Source organism: Pecten maximus, chromosome 14 (assembly GCF_902652985.1).
Source record: "Pecten maximus chromosome 14, xPecMax1.1, whole genome shotgun sequence".
In the NCBI taxonomy this organism is placed as follows: domain Eukaryota; kingdom Metazoa; phylum Mollusca; class Bivalvia; order Pectinida; family Pectinidae; genus Pecten; species Pecten maximus.
The window spans coordinates 5,444,217-5,465,593 of record NC_047028.1 but is presented as its reverse complement, the minus strand read 5'-3'; the positions used below and the strand labels follow the sequence as shown (position 1 = coordinate 5,465,593).

The following is a 21,377-nucleotide window of genomic DNA, read 5'->3' as shown; positions in this document are numbered from 1 at the left end:
ACTGGTTGGTTGTCCTCCGTTGTACAGCTTCAATCATATCAATGTGTTTAACTTTATATGGGTGCCACACAGCATTTCCATATTCGAGATGGAGTCTAACTAAAGTCTTATACAGCAACGGGAAGTTGGATTCATTTAGAAAATTAAAAGACCGTCTTATTAATCCAAACATAGGATTTGCTTTCTTAACTTGGGTACTTATATGATTATTACTCCCAAATCCTTTTCCTTGCCAACTCCCTGTAATTCTTCATCTTTTAAATAATATTTTCGTTCATCCTTACGCCTGCCTATGCGCACCGATTTGCATTTTTGGGGTGAAATTGAAGGAGCCATTTATCACTCCCAGATAAATGTACAGGTGTAGTGTCAGCTGGCCATAAAACGTGAACTAAGGAACCTTACCAATCATATTACTTCAGGGATCAGGACGGGGATTATTAAAACATCGCCATACCCATATGTATTCCTAGGATCCAATATTGCCTCCCTTTTTGTCTTACACTGATAACAGCTGTGTAATTTGGTATCTCCCGAAACCTTGTTTTCAACTGGATCCACTGGACTAAGTATTGTAATTCTAAATTAGAAATCTGTTTCCAATTCACGAGAACTGTGTACTCTATCTACATACAGGAATGACGTAACACTCACTGGAAACAATACAATGAGAAATGGTTTCACAGACACGTTATAAATCAATGACAGTATATGGTTTAAAAAGTGGTTCAGTGTACGACGACGTTAATCATTCAACTTGTGACTGTGATTCGTCGATATATTGTACTTAAGTTTTACGCCCTCGGAACGACACCATGAATTGGACAGTGTTTCCTCTAACAAAAACAATTAACTTTTACTTTTGAAGTAAAAAGCAAATTTTCTTACTTTTTGTATTTCAAAGGAGACTGTTATTTGCGGTACGGGCTATATGGATTGGGGTGAAATGTTCTTGAAGTGTCACTTTCATTAGGTTATTTATATAAAGAGATCGTATTCTGGTTCATCACTTCCATCTATGATAATAAGATCACTTTATTTACCGACCCGAATCCCTCGGATGTGGCGCTCGATGCTCCACTAGCTTCCAGTTGATGTATTGTATTGAGCAATATATTAGATTTCCCTGTTGTATGGCCCCTGCGCACTCTTTGTCAGACTTCTCCGTTTTTCTACCACCAGCTTTTTAATGCGAAGACTCCGTAGTGATAAAACGTAAACATAATAACCATCAATCATTCTATACCTAGGTTTTCACGTGTTGAAGTTTAAAATAATATAATTTTAATCAGAGTTTAAAGGATTATAACAATTTATTTTACACAGAAAGCGGACAGTACTTGTGATGTTTTTATACATCTGACGACAATTCAGTTTATTTATTTACCTCGCTAATTAAATTAGGATTGGGACAAATCTGAATGGCTACAAACAAGGGGAGAAGATGAATGGGACATGAATCACAGAGACGTTCGGTGTGACCAGCCTTGTGGGAGTCTTCCGTTCCATGCCTGCGGATAATACACCATTGTATTCCCATTCGGACCCGACGTCGTGGCTGGCTGAGCCCTTCACAAGACTAATTACTCTGGACAGAGAAAGGTACAATACATTCGGGAAAGTTCGTAGAATCAGAATTGGCATTACGCCAGCATTGGCCCTTCATTTCCTATATGAATTCTTCTGTATCTTTGATGATATTTTTCTATCTTTATTTGGGTACTAATTATGTCAAAACAACGTAGTAATGTGTACTTATACATACAATTATTACGATCGCAATTTCTCAGAGTGTATGTACCTGCATGCATAGCTTATACAACTCTAGGGGTGTCTGTTCAATAATGAAATTCTATACCTTCAACTGTAAGTAGCAGTTTATATTTATTTTATATTTCCATTTGCTGTACATTGTTACTATATGACCTTACTACACAAAGTAGTTTACCAGAGGTGTAGTGTTGTCGAGAACGAGGCCATTGACGTCGTCACTAAATTACGTCGTTTTTGTCTTACAAATCACGGTATGATAACTTTCCCTTTTGTTTGGTTAGGTACTATTGTGACAATGAAGAGCAAATTGAAATGTGTAAGTATTAAACAGCCGAACGCTTGCTCGGTGCTCTAATGATTGAACTACCTGGTCGCCGATGATCGACCTGCTCCAGTTCCGCTTCACTCTTTCCTCCCTTTTGAAGTCTTCGAACCAGGAGACCTAACAACTCACAACCCAGGTTCGAGGATCCCCTTCCCATGTATTCACCTTATTTGAAATAAGGTTTGGTCACGGCACCAAATGAAAGAGGAATGGAAAAACCACGACAAGACCGGGGTTCGAAAACATCGTCAAAGTTACGAGTATACGAGGATGGTCTTTGAAACAACCACATATTCTGTGAATAATCCGTTGTCAGTCAAAATGAATATGGGATGCATCAAATGCACTTTCGACAATATCGATGAATGGGAAGTCGCGGGATTGATCAGAAGCGAGAGATGCATCCGCCAACTTGTTGTTCCCTTAGTAACGTTTGTGACGTAGTTTCCCCACTGTGTGGTCGCCGATGATCGAACCGGTCCAGTTCCGACACACAAACATTGCTCAGCATTCTAACTTGGTTTCCGAAATATCTATTGAAATGCATGGTGTCTTGAATAAATAAATATCATGGTGAGCATTAAACAACACCATAAACAATAAAAGTATACCTACGAAATCCAGGGAGGGACCGATAATTAAATCTGACGGCATAGTAGTAATAACCAGCCGTGACGTTCGACTTCAGGAATGTCGTCTTTGAATATTTGAAAGGAGTTATATTAACAAGCGATCTATAAATAAAACACAGAAACACAATGATTGTCAAACTAATATTTAATTTTGTAAACATAATATAATTTACAATATTGTAAAAATGATATGTGTCGTGCACTAAAATAGATGATAAAGTTTCCTTAATTACGAAATACAGTCATCTTGTTGCGTTATGATTCGGTTCACAGAATTTAGTTGCTATGTAGGGAGAACTCGACAAGCTTACATTTGTAAGTAAAGATATGGGACAAACATGTAACTGTTCCCAAACAAGTGACCGGGTGGGGTGTCCTGCTGGGTGTCTTCGGCAGTATGCTTCAGTGAGGTAGCACTATAAATCGGCAAAAGTTCCGGCCTATCACAGGGAGACTTAACACGAACATACTGCAGCCTCCCAAAACACACATACGCACTCACCACACACATGCATGTCGCACGCACGGGAGCCGTCCTTAAATGACCTTAGCTGTTAATAGGACGTTAAACAAAATAAACCAAACCAAACAAGTCAAGGAAGTTTATCGTGTTAAGGGCCATCTATATAGCAGAATAATGTTGAATTTCAAACACGAATAAATACCTAAAGATTTGCACAAAAAATGTCATGTAATATACCAAAATGTTTGTTTGGACATGTAGCTTCTTACAATCACCAATAAATTGCTATAGATGCTACCAGTTTCTTCTATAGAGTAACTTTGTGGTAAGATGTAGCATGGAATAATTCTAAGTCACGCAAATGACCAAACCTGAAAAATAGCCAAGCTGTTATGTTTACAAGTGTCTATAGCACAGGGTAGGAGCATTTGTTTGACCGGATTTTACTGTACATGTATGTACGTATAAACACTTATTTTGTTTTGACCTTGGAATGCAAATTGCGGCTGTGAATAATTTTACACAAATATGGCTTAAAGGGGGGCATTTCAGTTAATAACAATACTCCTATATTATACATTTAAGACATCTCAACATAGTAAGAAGAACATTTTAAAGTCAATTTGTTAAACTGTATTTGTGTGATATCATTCACGACCGCCATTTGCAATTCAAGGTCAAAATAAAAACAGCGTTTATACATATAATAACGTCAAAGCTGGTCAAACCAATGCTCCTATTTTGTGCTTCAGACACTTGTGAGCAAAACGACATGGCAAGTTTGTGTAATATATGGGATACAAATGAGTTAATTATGTCCCCTGAAACATGCATTTTTCTTACGTTTTGTTGAAATTTACAAAAAGCTTAACAAATTACATGTCAACAGCAAGTCCCACGGTTTGCCATGATACATACTAAAAGTTCATCATGTTACTTCTGTGACATTGCACCATAAAAGGGATTTATAGGCCTGTAAAATATCAATGTTTTGACTGGATTTGCTGTTTAGATGCCCCTTAATCTCTTGTTAGTTATTTTTCTAATTCAGTAAAGACAATCTCTAAAGCTAAACAGCGAAACGTTAATTTTAATATCATCACTACAACAACTGAATTATACCAGAATAATTATATCTGACAGCTTTCTGCCTTGTTTTGTAAGGTTATAAGTTGACAATTACTGCAGATCAAATGGAAATATAGGACAAAGATAATAAGAGGGAGCTGCCTGGATGTACTTATCGTATTGAGGGTCCCGATAACCTTATACAGTCTATCAGGGATTGTATGGTGGGGAAGTGTACTCATTAACAATTAAACATTACTATCCTGTTTCACGATTGAATACGTAATAAGGTCGACATCCTGTCCTAACCGGAGAGTCTCCGTTCTTGTTTGAGGGGAGGTAACTCTCACATATTCAGTTAACTGTATGTCGAACACCAATGTCGGTTATCATTCTTTATATAGATTAATAGTAGGTGGTATATCGTAATTATTTAAATTTATACCCAAGCTTTCTACTTCTTGACTATTGGATTTTTTTGGATTTTTTTACACTGGGCTCCATCGCCTTTAATCCATGCTAGGCCTGTGTATACTGACACTGCGATGTGCTGTCGGTATGGTATATTTTGTCGTTGCTTTAATTGTTAGATTATAGCATATTTGGTCCTTTTGTGGGACGTTGTTTATTTTTCTAACGAGTGGAAGTTGTGCTACCTTTTATTGTTGTACGTTAAGGTTATATACAGGTTTGTCGCCGCTGTTCTATTTTTTCTTCTATAAACGTGAGATTTGGGTTCTGTATTCATGCAGTGGCATAGAAAATCCTGTGTCGGCGCCAGGACCGGTGTCGGTATAATGGACCGGGAGGAATGTCATCATGACGTGTCGGTGACATGACTGGTGTCGGTATAATGGACTGAGAGAAATGTCATCATGACGTGTCGGTGACATGACTGGTGTCGGTATAATGGACCGGGAGAGATGTCATCATGACGTGTCGGTGACATGACTGGTGTCGGATTAATGGACTGAGAGAGATGTCAGCATGACGTGTCGGTGACATGGCTGGGGTCAGTATAATGGACCGGGAGAGATGTCATCATGACGTGTCGGCGACATGACTGGTGTCGGTATAATGGACCGGGAGAGATGTCATCATGACGTGTCGGTGACATGACTGGTGTCGGTATAATGGACTGGGGGAGATGTCATCATGACGTGTCGGTGACATGACTGGTGTCGGTATAATGGACCGGGAGAGATGTCATCATGACGTGTCGGTGACATGACTGATGTCAGTATAATGGACTGGGAGAGATGTCATCATTAGGTGTTGGCGACATGACTGGTGTCGGTATAATGGACTGGGGGAGATGTCATCATGACGTGTCGGTGACATGACTGGTGTCGGTATAATGGACCGGGAGAGATGTCATCATGACGTGTCGGTGACATGACTGATGTCAGTATAATGGACTGGGAGAGATGTCATCATTAGGTGTTGGCGACATGACTGGTGTCGGTATAATGGACCGGGAGAGATGTCATCATGACGTGTCGGCGACATGACTGGTGTCGGTATAATGGACCGGGAGAGATGTCATCATCAGTGTCGGTGACATGACTGATGTCAGTATAATGGACCGGGAGAGATGTCATCATGACGTGTCGGCGACTTGGCTGGTGTCGGTATAATGGACCGGGAGAGATGTCATCATGACGTGTCGGTGACATGACTGGTGTCGGTATAATGGACCGGGAGGGATGTCATCATGACGTGTCGGTGACATGACTGGTTTCGGTATAATGGACTGAGAGATATGTCATCATGACGTGTCGGTGACATGACTGGTGTCGGATTAATGGACTGAGAGAGATGTCAGCATGACGTGTCGGCGACATGACTGGTGTCGGTATAATGGACCGGGAGAGATGTCATCATGACGTGTCGGTGACATGACTGGTGTCGGTATAATGGACCGGGAGAGATGTCATCATGACGTGTCGGTGACATGACTGGTGTCGGTATAATGGACCGGGAGAGATGTCATCATGACGTGTCGGCGACATGACTGGTGTCGGTATAATGGACCGGAGATGACATCATCAGTGTCGGCGACATGACTAGTATCAGTAAAATGGATCATGAGAGATGTCATCATGACGTGTCGGCGACATGATTGGTGTCAGTATAATGGACCGGGAGAGATGTCATCATGACGTGTCGGTGACATGACTGGTGTCGGTATAATGGACCAGGAGAGATGTCATTATCAGTGTCGGCGACATGACTAGTATCAGTAAAATGGATCATGAGAGATGTCATCATGACGTGTCGGCGACATGACTGGTGTCAGTATAATGGACCGGGAGAGATGTTATTATCAGTGTCGGCGACATGACTAGTATCAGTAAAATGGATCATGAGAGATGTCATCATGACGTGTCGGCGACATGACTGGTGTCGGTATAATGGACTGAGAGAGATGACATCGTCAGTGTCGGTGACATGACTGGTGTCGGTATAATTGACCGGGAGAGATGTCATCATGACGTGTCGGTGACATGACTGGTGTCGGTATAATGGACCGGGAGAGATGTCATCATGACGTGTCGGTGACATGACTGGTGTCGGTATAATGGACCGGGAGAGATGTCATCATGACGTGTCGGTGACATGACTGGTGTCGGTATAATGGACCGGGAGAGATGTCATCATGACGTGTCGTCGACATGACTGGTGTCGGTATAATGGACCCGAAGAGATGTCATCATGACGTGTCGGTGACATGACTGGTGTCGGTATAATGGACCGGGAGAGATGTCATCATGACGTGTCGGCGACATGACTGGTGTCGGTATAATGGACTGGGAGAGATGTCATCATGACATGTCGGCGACATGACTGGTGTCAGTATAATGGACCGGGAAAGATGTCATCATGACATGTCGGCGACATGACTGGTGTCGGTATAATGGACTGGGAGAGATGCCATCATGGCGTGTCGGTGACATGACTGGTGTCGGTATAATGGACCCGGAGATGACTGCATCAGTGTCGGCGACATGACTGGTGTCGGTAAAATGCTAACAATGACTTATTATTTTCAAAGGGTCATTACCAAAAAATAACCACACCGACATTTATATTTTTTTGCATTTTTTATTATGGCATAAACTCCTCTTTTAAAAAAAAAATATTAGAAAAAAACTTTCTTACAGGGAATTTTTGGCTTCTCCGAGGTGTCACTAGGTGACATTAAACATGTATAGTTAATGCACAATACAGAAAAAAAACTAGATTGTGTTTGTGAACAAAGACATATGTCTCCCTTTCTCCAGTAGGTTAAGTTCTCTGTTAAGTCTTATCTCTGACATTTCGAATGTGTCCGATCTATCATCACAATGATATATTTGTTAATCTCCTTATGTTTGCTCTGCAGGGGTCATGCTACTGATGTGGAGAAACGAATCCTGTACTCGGATCCCTCCTACGTCCACCAATTTGAGGTCAAACTACAGGAATTGACCGCCAAAGTGGACCTAATGACCAACGCGAACCAGCAACTGTCTGCCAAAGTGGACCAAGTCGTCAGTGCAAACCAACAACTGACGACAACAGTGAAGAGCCTTACGACTGGAGGGACCGGAGGGTTGTACACCAGGTGGGGGAGGACAACATGTCCCAACACTACAGACCTAGTGTATCAAGGTAATATTTGTTGGAGTCTTAGACACCCCCTTCCCCTAATATATAACACTTCTCTCGTCAGCAAGATTTATCTCCCTTTGTACGTACGGAGATACAAACAATATATATAATATTATATGTATTTATGATTTTTAAATTTCATTCTAACACGATTCGTTTGCAACGCGTGTTTTGACTGGATAAGGACCATGTTCTAATCTGCGATAGAACCATGATCAATCGTGTTAAGGTCCGCCCATCGCGATTAAGCCACGCCCCGTTTCTAATCGTAACAGTAGGAATGGCGTCAAGTCGCAACATTTAGGATTAAATACAAAAAATGCGCTCAGCAACATATATGATGAAAACAGTTTCCAGTGCCGCATCCCTAAATTACACCTACGCCATCCATTGTGTTAGGGCTACATCAATAACTGTTTTGTTGCACGCTGGAGTAGAGTCAAGCGTTATCATGAGAATTTCAGGTCACTGAAACGAGTCGTCAGTGGAGCATTTTAATGCTGACAGTTCGGAGTCGCAAAGATGACAATACTCTGACATTCTCTAAGCTAAGCTGGTGTAAATCAGAAACCATCATGCCCGATTCAACGTCCTGGACAAACGTTCACCAACAACCCCCTTCACAATCAGCTGGTTCGTCAGACTCAACAACAAAATAAACGACCTTAAGGTACTGTCCCACTGTAACGTCTAGCGATTCCGTCTGAGAAACGGACGCGGACGTTTATCGGACGTTGTTATGCGTTTCTCAGCTGGTTTTCAGCTGGTTTACAGACGTATATAGACGTTCATAGACGTTGACAGACGGAGCTGGCCGTTTTAGACTTTGGACATGTTCAAAGTTTCCAACGTCCAGCTAACGATCGCGATGGACGGTTCTCAAACGTTACTCACACGTTTGTTGGCCGTTTTCACCGTTATTCAGACGGAACATTACCGGTGTTTAGACTGTACACGGCCGTTAGGCAGACGGACAGTTCGTCTACCTACAGCCAAGGAACGCATTAAACGTCCATGGAACGGTTAAACCGACAAGAAAACAGCCGAATAACGTCAAAGAAACGTCCACTCAACGAACACTCGACCGCCCGAAGACCGTTTAAGTAACGGTAGAAACGGATGGATACGGATTGAGGAACGTCTATTAACGTCTAATAAAGTCTAAATAACGGTCGAAACGAACGTAAAACGTTTGAGAAACGACTTGACAACGATTAAGATTGGCGGGTTCTAGCTGACAAAGTTTTGGGCCTGCATACTCTTCATTTACTCATCCGCTTTCAATCGGAATGGATGACTATTCAGATGAGGTGGCACTTATGCAGGCACAGCTTGATGTGCAAGTTGCCAGAATAAATCTTTATACATATGCTGTTCAAAGACAAAGGGCAAGGCTCAGACAGCAGAAGAAGCGAAGGCGCAGATTCTGGTTTCGCCCATGGCTTGGCATCGAGAGGCGGAGGAGTTTTGGTCTTTACGACCAGTTGATGGTCGAGCTGCGAGCTGAAGATCACAATTCCTTCTGCAATTTCATGCGGATGCCACCGGATATGTTCAGTGAGATCCTTCGCAGAGTCGGACCAAGAATCACCAAGAAGCATACATGGTTCAGGGCCCCTATTGAGCCTGGAATGAAGTTAGCTATAACACTTCGACATTTGGCATCAGGGGCCAAGTATATGGACATGCGCTACGGATGGAGGGTTCCGCATAACACAATCTCAAAAATTGTGAGAGAGGTAATTATGAAAACAATTGTGCTGATTTTGATCTTGCTTTTCCATGTTCTAATATAATGTACTTACCATGCCTTGCATTCTTGTATTTAAAGGTTTGTGGGGCGATCGTGGATGAGTACATGAACGAAGTGATGGCAGTGCCAACATCACCTGAAGAGTGGAGGGTCATCGCAGATGGCTTTCGCACAAAATGGAACTTCCCTCACACGCTTGGTGCATTGGATGGTAAACATGTTGCAGTTCGGTGTCCACCAAAGTCTGGTTCAACGTACTTCAATTACAAGAAGTTTTTTTCCATAGTGTTGCTAGCTCTGGTAGATGCGGATTACAAGATCATCTGGGCCGACATTGGAGGTCGTGGGGCAGCATCAGATGCCCAGATCTGGAACGATTCCGATTTGAAGGGGCAACAGAGTCTGGAGAAATCAACCATCCCCCGCCAGATCCTCTCCCAAATGACACTCAGTCCGTCGATTGGTTCTATATAGGTGTGTATTGTTATAAGCATTTGTGTCGTATTGGAATAAAATTGTACAAGTTTCCCTTGATTGTTAATTGTATACAGAACAGTTATGTGATCATTATGTTCAATTTCCGTCTTTTTAAGGTGATGATGCGTTCGGTTTACGCAACTTCATGCAGAAACCGTTTTCCCAAAGAAGTCTCACCAGAGAAGAACGTATCTTCAACTACCGGCTGTCGAGGGCTCGCAGGGTGTCAGAAAATGCGTTTGGGATCCTTGCAAACAGATTTCAGGTTATGCTGACCACAATGCAGCATGACCCTGCGACTGTGCGTCTGATCACTACTACTTGTATCGTGCTTCACAACCTCATGAGGACAAGATACCCGACAATGCAAAACCAGCTTGTTGACCGAGAGGATGCCAACCACCAGCTCATCCCCGGAGCATGGAGACAGGACCGCCATATGGAAGACTGTGTCACTGTCCAGGGGCCAAACACAGGCAACAAGGAGGGCAAGCGGCTGCGCAATCTCATCAAACACTGGGTAAACTCTGATGCAGGAGAAGTGTCATGGCAGGACAACATGATTTAAAGGACATATTTCCCATTATATTGCTAATTGTGAAAAGTAGTATTATTGAAATAAAAAATACAAAGCCTGCCAAAATAAGAAAGTAGTTTTTTCTTTATCTACACTCCACCCCATACACAAACAACATCAAAGATACAAGCAAATAATTGTAATTTTAATGCAAATTATTTAACTGTTATTTACAGATATTTCAACAAAGTCCAGAATGTAATATGTTCTTGCTTATAATCACACATTAATAAATGTCTGTATCATTTGACTGTCTTTACTTGCTGCTACATTCATCTGACTCTTTCTCTGAGTCTGATCATTGGGCGCCGTTAGCGGAAGCCTTATGGGTCAAGCCTGATGTTAGACGTGTCTCTGTCACCACGCTCAATATTCGATAGCCCAGAGATAGTCAGGTCTTCCTTAAAAAGAGAAAGAAATCAAACTCATAACTGAATCTTAAATATACTTTATAGAATTATTATAAAGTTGAAGGATTACTGCCAGAATTTTCTAAAAATATAAAAGCTTTCGAAATTCATGTACAAAAGATATTAATAAAATATACTGTTGTGACAATTACAAAAAGATATTTTATGAAGTTTACGTTCAACAAATATTTTAGTCTTACCTGTGAGGATCGGGTTGAAGATGGCGTGCGGATCATGTACATACTGTCAAGAGCTGCGACGAGTGGTGACGAACAATTGGTTGATATCGGTGCAGTCATATCCGTTAGTGTTGTGGTCGTGGACGCAGGTCTAGCCAAGTGTTGCAGCGTGTGTGGAACTAACGAGGTAGATCCAGACTGAGAGGGACCACCAGCTGCAGCAGAAGAGTATGAGTTAGGCATGAAGTCCATCGATTGACTTCCCCATACTGAAGTGGCTTGCATCTGTGGTGTAGGCTGTCTCCACTGGTGGGGTTGAGGCTGCCACTGGGCGGACTCTGACGACCCTGGGTACCAATGATGCTGCGCGGTGTGAGGCTGGCTCCTCTGCTGATGCTGTCTCTTGACCTTCCATCTGGCCTGCCAGTCCATAAAGACCGTCTGAAAGTCGTCAAAGGCATCCTCAGTACTCTTGCAGACTACTTTGCTAACCTTGAAAACAAGAAAATGGAAATACAATTTTTACAATAATATGATAAAAATGAATGTCTCCAAAGCCACAGCATGTTTGATACTAGAATTGAATGAATTCCGTTAACAGTTATATTTCTAAATATTTCCGAATCAATAAAAATACCCATTTATATTCTCACATATTTCATGTAGGCAGTCCGCTCGTCGTCCGGCTCCCTCTGTTGCAGGGCAGTAAGTCGCGTCTGGGACTCAACAAGTTCCTTGCGTAAGACTTCAAGGTACTGGTCGTCAGCCTCCTCCTGAGTCCCTCGCTGACGCTTACTGCTCCTGCTACTGTTGCTGCTAGTCGAGTCCTGGTCAATGTCCTTGAGGGACCTCCTTCGTTCAGTTGCAAGTCGCTCAGCCTCTTCGAGGTTCCCAGACTCGATAGCATCCTTTGCCGCAGCTGAGGACTGCACCTGGGATGAGATAAAATGTAAACATCCTAAGTATTTCACTTTTCACAACATTCAGACAATAATTTCAATATAATCAATTCATGTCCAAAAATATATTTTTACAAAAAATGTACTCACACTATGCAACGGATGTCGCCGATGACGGATCCTTTCCTTCAGGAACTGAAACTGTCCCATAACCCACTGTTCCCTGTCAGTGAACGTTCGTGCTCCGTCCCCCGATTGCACACGTAGGAGCTTGGTATTGAAATCACGCAGGTCCGTATACCATGTCTTGAGAAACTGGACTGAACATAGAAAAAATAGTAAAAATAAATTCATTCAGCAATTCAAACAAAACGCGTTTTCAAATAAAAATGAACAACCGTATTACATTATGCACAGTGTCAAAATGTTCACAAAATTCACAAAATTACCTTCATAACCAAGCTCCTCGGCTTTCTCGGACCACAGTCGATCTTTCTTGCTCTTGTTTTTGAAGTCGTGGTCCTTTTGGTCCCAGAGGAGGCGATTTTCTTGGACCCACTCAATCACGAGGACCTCATTATCCTGTGTTTTAAGCTTGAAGGCCCCCCTTGGTTTCTTCTCTGTTGCCAGGGCTCCTTGTGCTGGTTGTAGTTCGGGGGACTCTTCATCTGGTGTTGGGACCTCCTCTGGTGTTGGGACCTCCTCTGGTGTTGGGACCTCCTCTGGTGTTGGGACCTCCTCTGGTGTTACCTCTAGGACCCCTGGGGCATTCGACTCTGCTGATTCATCCCTGGGAGGAGGACTGAGAGTTTTCTGTCCTCGCTTGGGTGGGGCTTTCGATTGGGCCTTTGCTTTACCTCCTCTCCTAGCCGGCATGATGGAATGAAGATGTTGACTGTCCAGTTGCCACGACTGTTGTGATAATGACTTGGTGGAGTTAGCCTTTTATAATACGCACTCAGGGCGTTTGTTAGACGTTTGTTAGACGTTGTTCGGTCGTTTCGGTCGTAAGTCATACTGAAGCAGACGTTACTCGGGCGTTCGATAATCCTAATACAGACGTTATTCATACGTAAGCAAACGGTTTTCAGACGTTACTCAGACGTTACTCAGACGTTCCTCAGACGTTACTCATGCTTTTCTCTAAAACGTTCATGGCCAAAAATGTGAATTTGTCACCGTCTGAGTACCGCATGCCGTATTTTTTAGACGTTGGCAGACGGAATCGTTAGACGTTAGTGTGGGACAGGGGCTTTACCCTCAGCCGTCTGACGTCACTCAACAAAGTCAACTTATCTTATCAGAACTCTCAAAAACTCACAGGAATTAATAAATCAAACTGTCAATATCTATATTTATTATAGTTGAAATATTTATCTGTTAAAAAAGAATAATTTATATTCACCTAAAGTCTGGGCCCGTTATTTGTTAAATATGTCAGGGGTACGACAGGGCTAGGCTTATAACCACGTAGCAAACACATGAACAGAAAGTATTGTACAGTACCAAATGGAATGTTTCTTGTTGAATGAATTAAACAAATATAGTAAATATTGTTCTTACCGTCATTTATTATTGATAGAAACGTTCATTCCGTTCGTTTGTAGGCATCTAGCCAAGTAAAATCCGCAATGAAATGGAACAAGTAGTCTAGTATGTTGTTTTTCGTGGCTACATTGGTGATTAGAACATGAAATTTGGTTTAAACTCTCGACCTATTAAATTTGTTTAAACCAAATTTCATGTTCTAATCGCCAGTATAGCCAGGAAAAACAACGTACTAATCCCATAAATGTTTTTTTTCTTTTTTTTTTGCCAGTTTGCATAGATATTTGTTAAAATTGTCTGACTTTTCCTCTAACAGGGTCGGATAATCATAAGGTGAAATTTTGTAACCAATCTTTCACTGTGATTAATGATTTTGAATATTTTTTAAAAACATGATTGTAAGGGTAGTTATGATTTTGTGGAACTCAGTTTACATCTATTGCTACATGTATATGCTGGCGACCTAGTATTATTGTCTGAGACTAGAAGGCAAGCCTCGGGTTAGACATTCATGGATTCCCCCTCGGGTTTCTTTGTCACATCCCACAAGGCAGGGGAATGTTCTATTAATCATAACGCGCTATACAATTTGTCTGCAATCCTACGAGAATTATAGAACCATAACTTTCCAAAGAAGACATTTTAATGCCACACTGTCTCCATTGTCCATGGGTGTAGTACGTATTATACTATAAGTGTTGTTTGAATAAAACTTGATTTAAAACCAACTTGAACTTAGTACTAACTCTGTTTGTATGTTTAAAGGTTCAAAGATGAAAAAACAAACTACGGCAAATAAATGAATAAATGATATAGATGTTTTCTTTCAACAGGTTATACTGGCGGTTCGTGGTATGATAGTCCTGGGGCTGCCGTAAATCATCTCTGTATGCCGTCCGACCCGCAGTACGAATTGGACGCTTTGATTGGACACGGATTCAATTATGTTTTTGGCACAGAATATGAAAGTACATTTTTCGGTAGAGCTACACACGATGATGACGTGCCCTGCGCCGTTTGCCGATCGACAGCCAGATCCTCTGTCCTAATGATACCTGGCCGGAACACCTGTTACCAAGGCTGGACTAAAGAGTATGGCGGGTATCTAGCTTCCGGTAGTAGCGGACACAAAGCAGCCACAGAGTACATATGTCTCGATCACGATCCCGAGTCCGTCCCTCACGGGGCCGCGGACTTAAATGGCGCTGTTCTATACCTCGTGTCAAGTAAATGTGGCAGCCTGGCCTGTCCACCTTACGTCAATAGTAAAACATTGTCATGTGTCGTCTGCTCTAAATAAAATACATATCTACAGGTTAGAGTGTTACGATTTTGCGGTCTAAACGGTATGTCCGTTTTCAGGACGGACTAGTGATTTTATTTTACTTTTTGGCGAGTCCTGACAAGAATTTTCAGATTTTTTTTTTAGAAATATCTGCAGGTCCGTCAAGAATATAGCTGAAATGTTACATTTAAAAATGACGCACCGCTGACTAGCAAAGCTATATTTAGATACTGGAATAAAACAATATTTATCATAAGATCAGCCATCATGAAAATGAAATGTGAGAGGACTCACAGAAACGACAAAGCAAGAACATTTATTTATCATTTGTTTTTGGTAGTACATTTAGACGTACAATTCCATGAATTCTCCAGATTTGAAAAAATAACCTTAATATTATGATTTAACTATCCGCAAACGTACACATATTATAGATGATTATTACGAAAGAAAAAACATTTTGAAATTCTGGACATTTTGGAATCATAGATCCAGATGATTATGATGTGTAGAAACTTCTAAAGCTGGTCAAATCCGCCATCGAGGTTCTACTTTATAAATACTTTCTACTGCAACATAGTTCATCAGTTTCAATGTGCAATGGAAAATGATATGAATCGACAGTTAAGGTGGTTTAAAGTAGATTAAATATGTAAATATGTGATTTTGCATTGAAATACTCCCCCCCCCCCCCCCCCCCCCCTCTCTCTCTCTCTCTCTCTCTTACTCGCAAACCATGCTTATGGGGAATTAGGCAAACTCCGTGATTTAGGGGGATGCCATTTCCCTATTCATTACCGCTTCAAGGATAACACTTATTAATTCCATGCGCTAGATTGGACGGTTTCACTCAACACATTTCTTAGTAGCTGCCAATAAATGAAGTACTGTGTGTGTGCTAATTATCCAGTCAGTATGTGTCAGAGTATTGAACAAAAAATATTTAAATTTAAAATTTGTTTGATGATTTTAAATTTTGGCGGGAAAAGAATAAACTTATCGGCCAATGAGGTGGTGTTTCACCTGAACCAAGTTCCTTAAAGCTATAATCTGCTGATGTTTGTGTGGATTTATTTGAGAAATTAACGTTTGAATTAGGTACTTCATTGATACCAGAATGTAGAGTTATAGCTAAAGATTCGGAAAACAAATATATACGTTCCTATTAAAAATAGAATGTGTATAGTAATTAATACGTGAGGTGCAAACAGGAAGGGATTCCCCATCTGGGGTTTCCCAGCCCACTGTTCAGGTCAAATAACTGCTCGAAGGGAGAGAACGACCCCCCCCCCCCCCCCCCCCCTCTCTCTCTCTCTCTCTCCCAAAAAAAAAATTCCCCAAAAAAACAAAAAACAACTTTTTTAAAACCCAAAAACCCCAAAAAAACCAAAAAAAAAAAAAAAAAAAAAAAAAAAAAAAGGATTTTTTTAAAAAAAAATAAAAGGCATTGCCTGATATTAACCACTAAAACACTTAATTCCATGGCTGATAATTATGAGACGGTTACCCACCATTTTTAGTAGGTGCCAATAAAGAAGTACGCCCCCAAAATATACATCCAGTCAATGCAGAGAGTTGCAAAAAATATTTATTAAATTTTGAAAATTTTCAAAGAAAAAACCGCCAATGAGGGGGCAAACAGAAGAAAGGAGTTTAAAAAAACCCATTCAAAGTAGGTATAGCTTAAGTTGGAACAAATTATACTCCATTAAAAATAGAATGTGTATAGTAAAATACGTGAGGGCAAAGGAAGGATTCCATTCCCAAAAAAAACCCACTGTCAGGTCAAATAACCAAGGGAGAGAACGACACCAACCCCCCCCCCCCCCCCCCCCCTCTCTCTCTCTCTCTCTCTCTCTCTCTCTCTCTCTCTCTCTCTCTCTCTCTCTCTCTCTCTCTCAGTGCGCAATACGTAGTAAAACGTGTATACAGTAAATGCATCTAAAAACCTATAATCCTTAAGACAAACACTTGAGAACATGTAGTCAAGCAGAAAAAACAATTGCATATTTGGTAGCAGACTTTAGATTTGAACGTTTTGCTATAAGACATTTCGAGACATATCACATACACTGGAGAACAATGTCTACAATGGCAGGGCTGGATGAATTCATTGATACAAGTGACACGGAAGCGAATTCGGTATTTGTCGTGGCGCGGTAGTGGAAAGGCGTTCGATGTGGCATCTCGCCGGTTACTAAAGCGCTGTAGTCGGTGTCGAAGACGGCACTTAGAAACAGATAAATGAATTCATTATGGTCTGAGTTGGATGTTAATAGTCACCAAATGGAACAGCAAGCTGAGACTCCGTCTATGTAAGTATACGTTGTTAGGATACCATTTATATTTATACTCACATTGCAGCCCTTGTTAAATTGTATACGTGAAACAGCATAGTTCTTTTGGATCTATTCTTGTCCAAAACTAGTGTTACACAGCAGTATATCTTTTGTAAACAAAGGGTATTACGGCTAAGAAAGCCAATGAATCTTCACGCGTGTCAGTTCGAATGTATAGTTTGACGTCTTCGTTATAATTTATCATGTCCTATTTCCAAATGCATGGGTGTCATGGCAACTGTTTAGGAACAGACAGTCTCCATTCTCTATCGATGTATGAAAGGAATGAATTATATTTTATAACCAGATATATACGTATAATTATTCTAATGTAACAGTTTCTGTACCATTAACGGGAGAGAATGATGTAGGTGATTTAGATACATAAATGGCAGGTTTTCTCTTCTCACAGAATGTAGTAATTCGTATCGATACGAAGCTCACATCTCAATAATCTTTAATACGGAATGATGTGTAATAAAACACATGCGTGCGTGTGTCGTGTACACTGACACACAGCGCCGGCACAATCAATGAAAAACGGTTAACAGTTCCAGACACCGAAACTGCTAGATCGATAGAGGCTCTGCCTGGAAATACACAAAACCAAGCCTAAAGACACAGTAGAGAAATTTAACAAAAAAGACGGAAGATAGCGGAATACGGCTCATGTCTTTATTGGTTTCACCGGGGAACTCGGCATTCGTTTGTCTTACAGAGTCGCGCACGTGTACAAATGTGACTCCGCACAGTACAACCTTGTAGAAAATCTCAGACATGTTTCTATTTAGTAGATGTAGGCATGCGCGCAACGTTACCAAATATCACGTGTTACCGTTTCTACTCTTCTTCATGTATTTTGACAAATTCTCAATAAATGTTTTTGACTTCGGTTTTGAAGGGATTTTCTTGAAATTTCACAAACCTGAAGAGAATTACTTGTCCCTTCCTTCGACAATATTTGATGAATTGTATGTTGCTGATTTCAGGTGATAGAACACCTTAATTATTCAAAGAATAAAGAACAAAAAAGTCACTCATCTTCTGCGGCGCACGTGTTCGTCTATTTCAGGATATTTGTGCACGACAAAAGCATTAAACATTGACAAGTGAAAGTGCTAATAGTTGCCTACTAGTGGATAGAATTTTAAGAAAATTTATTAGAAAACAAAGTAATTTCATCTCATTGAAAATTGACCTGAAATATATAGTAAAATAGTATGTGTCCTAATGTGTCTCTGTATATATGTTGTGAACACAAAAAACTATTTTAATATCGAATCGCTTCCACCTCTCTTTATCGTGATGAGATACGTAAGAGATTTCAGACATGATATGCTCTCGCCTATCTGGTGTATACTCATCTATTTTGATATCTGTTCTCCTGTTTCGTTTGTTTAACGTAATTTTGTTATATGCCAGTGTTTTCGTACTCCTGTTTGGTGGATTGGTCGTGAAAAATGTCATTAATATGATGTAGCATACAGCACTGATATATATCTACAAAATGTATTATTATTTAAGTGGTAAAAGGTAATTGTCAGACAATGTGAATTAAATACATCTATGTTTTTGTCAAGATATATATTCCCAAATGCCAAGAGAGGCATGATTGACCGAACGGATATAAATGTTTGATTTAAACAACAATTCATAATGTGTTCAAACATATCAAATCAAAGTATAAGCAAAAAGCCAAAACGTTGACGTCTATAATCATTAACAGAAGTAAAAGGATATCATCTAAAGTATGATTAATAATTGTGATCCTTTACTCTGGATATCGGTATAATTTATCTACCACGTCACTTCCGCATATTTTCAGCATACTATATCTAGCACGTCACTTCCGTTTATATATCATTGTTATATATCTAGCTCGTCACTTCTGTCTAGATATCGGTATAATATATCTAACACGTCACTTCCGTTTATATATCATTGTTATATATCTAACCCGCTACTTCCGACTAGATATCGGTATAATATATCTAAAACGTCACTTCCGTTAAGATACCATTGTAATACATCCAACAAGTCACTTCCGTTTAGACACATTGTAATAAATCTTAGTTTTCACGTCAGTCTAGATATCAGTAAAATATATCTAACACGTCACTTCCGTCTAGATGTCATTGTAATATAACTGACATGTTCCATCAGTCTAGATATCGGTATAGTATATGTTACACGTCATTTCATTTATATATTATTGTTATATATGTATCCTGCCACTTACGTCTAGATATTGATATCATATATCTAGAACGTCACTTCCGTTTAGCTATTATTGTTACACATCTAGCATGCCACTTCCGTCTAGGTATCGGTATAATATTTCTAACAAGTCACTTCCGTTTAGATATCATTGTAACATATCTTACTTTTTACGTCAGTCTAGATATTAGTATAATATATCTAACACGTCACTTCCGTTTAGACACGTTGTAATAATTCTTACTTAAAAGCGGAGAGATATTTTTGATAAATGTAGGCAGAAGTATGACATTACTTTTCTTATAGATACACATTCTGTCAAAAAGATTGAGAATTCATGGAAAATCGAATGGGGATATGAAGCCTGGTTTAGTTCGTATACATCAAATAGTAGGGGTGTAGCAATATTGTTTAAGAATTCTTTTGGATTCTCTTTTTTATCAAAGAAAGAAGACAAAAATGGAATTTTTTTAATGATAAATGTTCATCTTACTTCACGTGATAAGAATTTAACTTTAATTGCAGTGTATGGACCAAATGGTACAGATGTAAACTTTTATCATCAACTCTCTAGCCATCTTGAATTTTGTGAAAATACCTCTCTCATTATAGGTGGTGATTGGAATACACCACAGAATTATGCAAAGGATACTAGAAACTATATAAATAGGAACAATGCTATAAATCGAGATAAAATTTTGGACATTATGGATTCATTTGATCTTGTAGATATCTGGCGAGAACAAAATCAAGATATAAATTTATATACTTAGCATGGTCCAAATAATAAACAGGCAAGGTTAGACTATTTTTTGATATCTTCAGATTTGGCTCCATTAGTTAATAAGAGTGACATAGAGGATAAGTAACAGGTCAGATCATAGTCCAATATCAATAGTACTAGATTTTATAAAACAGAAAAGGGGAAAGGGAACATGGAAGTTCAATAATAGTTTGCTGAGAGATCAAGAATATGTAATTTTAGTAAAGAGATGTATTAATGAATTAATTAATCAATATGCAGAAAATCCAGAAATAGATAATAAGGACTTATTAATTTTTAGAATCAGTGACTCTTTATTATGGGAAACATTAAAATTCACTATTAGGGGAATGACTATTGCTTATACAGCACAGAAAAAAAGAGATAGGGGGAAGGAAGAGAAGCAGTTAGAATCCAAATTAGAAATGCTACAAAAAACAGAACATAGACAAGTAGAACATATACAGAAATTAGAAAATGAATTGAAATTACTTAGAGAAAAGAAAATTAATGGTATTATCTTAAGAGCAAAAGCTAGATGGAAGATAGAAGGTGATAAAAGTACCAAATATTTTTGTAACTTAGAGAAAAGACACTATCAGGAGAAACTAATTCCTAAACTTATAAAAGATAATGGACATGAGGTAACAGATTTAGGAGATAGTTTACTTGAACAAAAACTCCATTATGAAAAACTCTATACAAAAAAAAAAAACATTGGATAATAATCAACATATATTTTTTGATGAAACAAATCCATTTATGAAAAAGATATCTACAGCTCAGAGTGATCAATTGGAAGGTAAACTGGAATACTGTGAGTGTCTTTTCTCAGTTAAAAACATGAAAAATGATAAGTCACCTGGTATTGATGGATACACTGATGAGTTTTATACATTTTTCTGGGTAGATATCTATAGATTTCTGATACGTTCTTTAAACCAGGCACATAGAGATGGTCAGTTTTCAATTTCACAGCGACGTGGTATGATTACATGTATTCAAAGGACAAATC

The 21,377-nt window shown here is 39.7% G+C and overlaps 2 protein-coding genes across 2 annotated transcripts; one reads left to right on the top strand and one right to left on the bottom strand.

Annotated features, from left to right (window-relative positions):
• Positions 1-8,602: 8,602 nt before the first annotated feature.
• On the top strand, positions 8,603-10,375 carry LOC117342994. Its single transcript, XM_033905321.1, has 3 exons — positions 8,603-9,654; positions 9,747-10,142; positions 10,262-10,375. The coding sequence occupies exons 1-2, from the start codon at positions 9,205-9,207 to the stop codon at positions 10,140-10,142; spliced, it is 846 nt and encodes a 281-aa protein (XP_033761212.1). The 5' UTR covers positions 8,603-9,204; the 3' UTR covers positions 10,262-10,375.
• Positions 10,376-11,008: 633 nt separating this feature from the next.
• LOC117342666 lies at positions 11,009-13,279 on the bottom strand. The gene is made up of 6 exons (XM_033904866.1): positions 12,946-13,279; positions 12,660-12,909; positions 12,361-12,530; positions 11,965-12,243; positions 11,333-11,803; positions 11,009-11,123 (listed from the first exon to the last, which is right to left on the bottom strand). Exons 1-6 carry the CDS (start codon positions 13,084-13,086, stop codon positions 11,046-11,048), a joined length of 1,389 nt encoding a protein of 462 aa, XP_033760757.1. The 5' UTR covers positions 13,087-13,279; the 3' UTR covers positions 11,009-11,045.
• Between the last annotated feature and the right edge of the window lie 8,098 nt (positions 13,280-21,377).

Coding starts and splice junctions, on each gene's coding strand:
- LOC117342994 (XM_033905321.1), top strand. CDS start 9,205: ATGGATGACTATTCAGATGAGGTGGCACTTATGCAGGCACAGCTTGAT. Junction 9,655..9,746: donor TCTCAAAAATTGTGAGAGAG/GTAATTATGAAA, acceptor TTGTATTTAAAG/GTTTGTGGGGCGATCGTGGA.
- LOC117342666 (XM_033904866.1), bottom strand. CDS start 13,086: ATGCCGGCTAGGAGAGGAGGTAAAGCAAAGGCCCAATCGAAAGCCCCA. Junction 12,910..12,945: donor TAGAGGTAACACCAGAGGAG/GTCCCAACACCA, acceptor ACACCAGAGGAG/GTCCCAACACCAGAGGAGGT. Junction 12,244..12,360: donor GGCGACATCCGTTGCATAGT/GTGAGTACATTT, acceptor ATCTCATCCCAG/GTGCAGTCCTCAGCTGCGGC.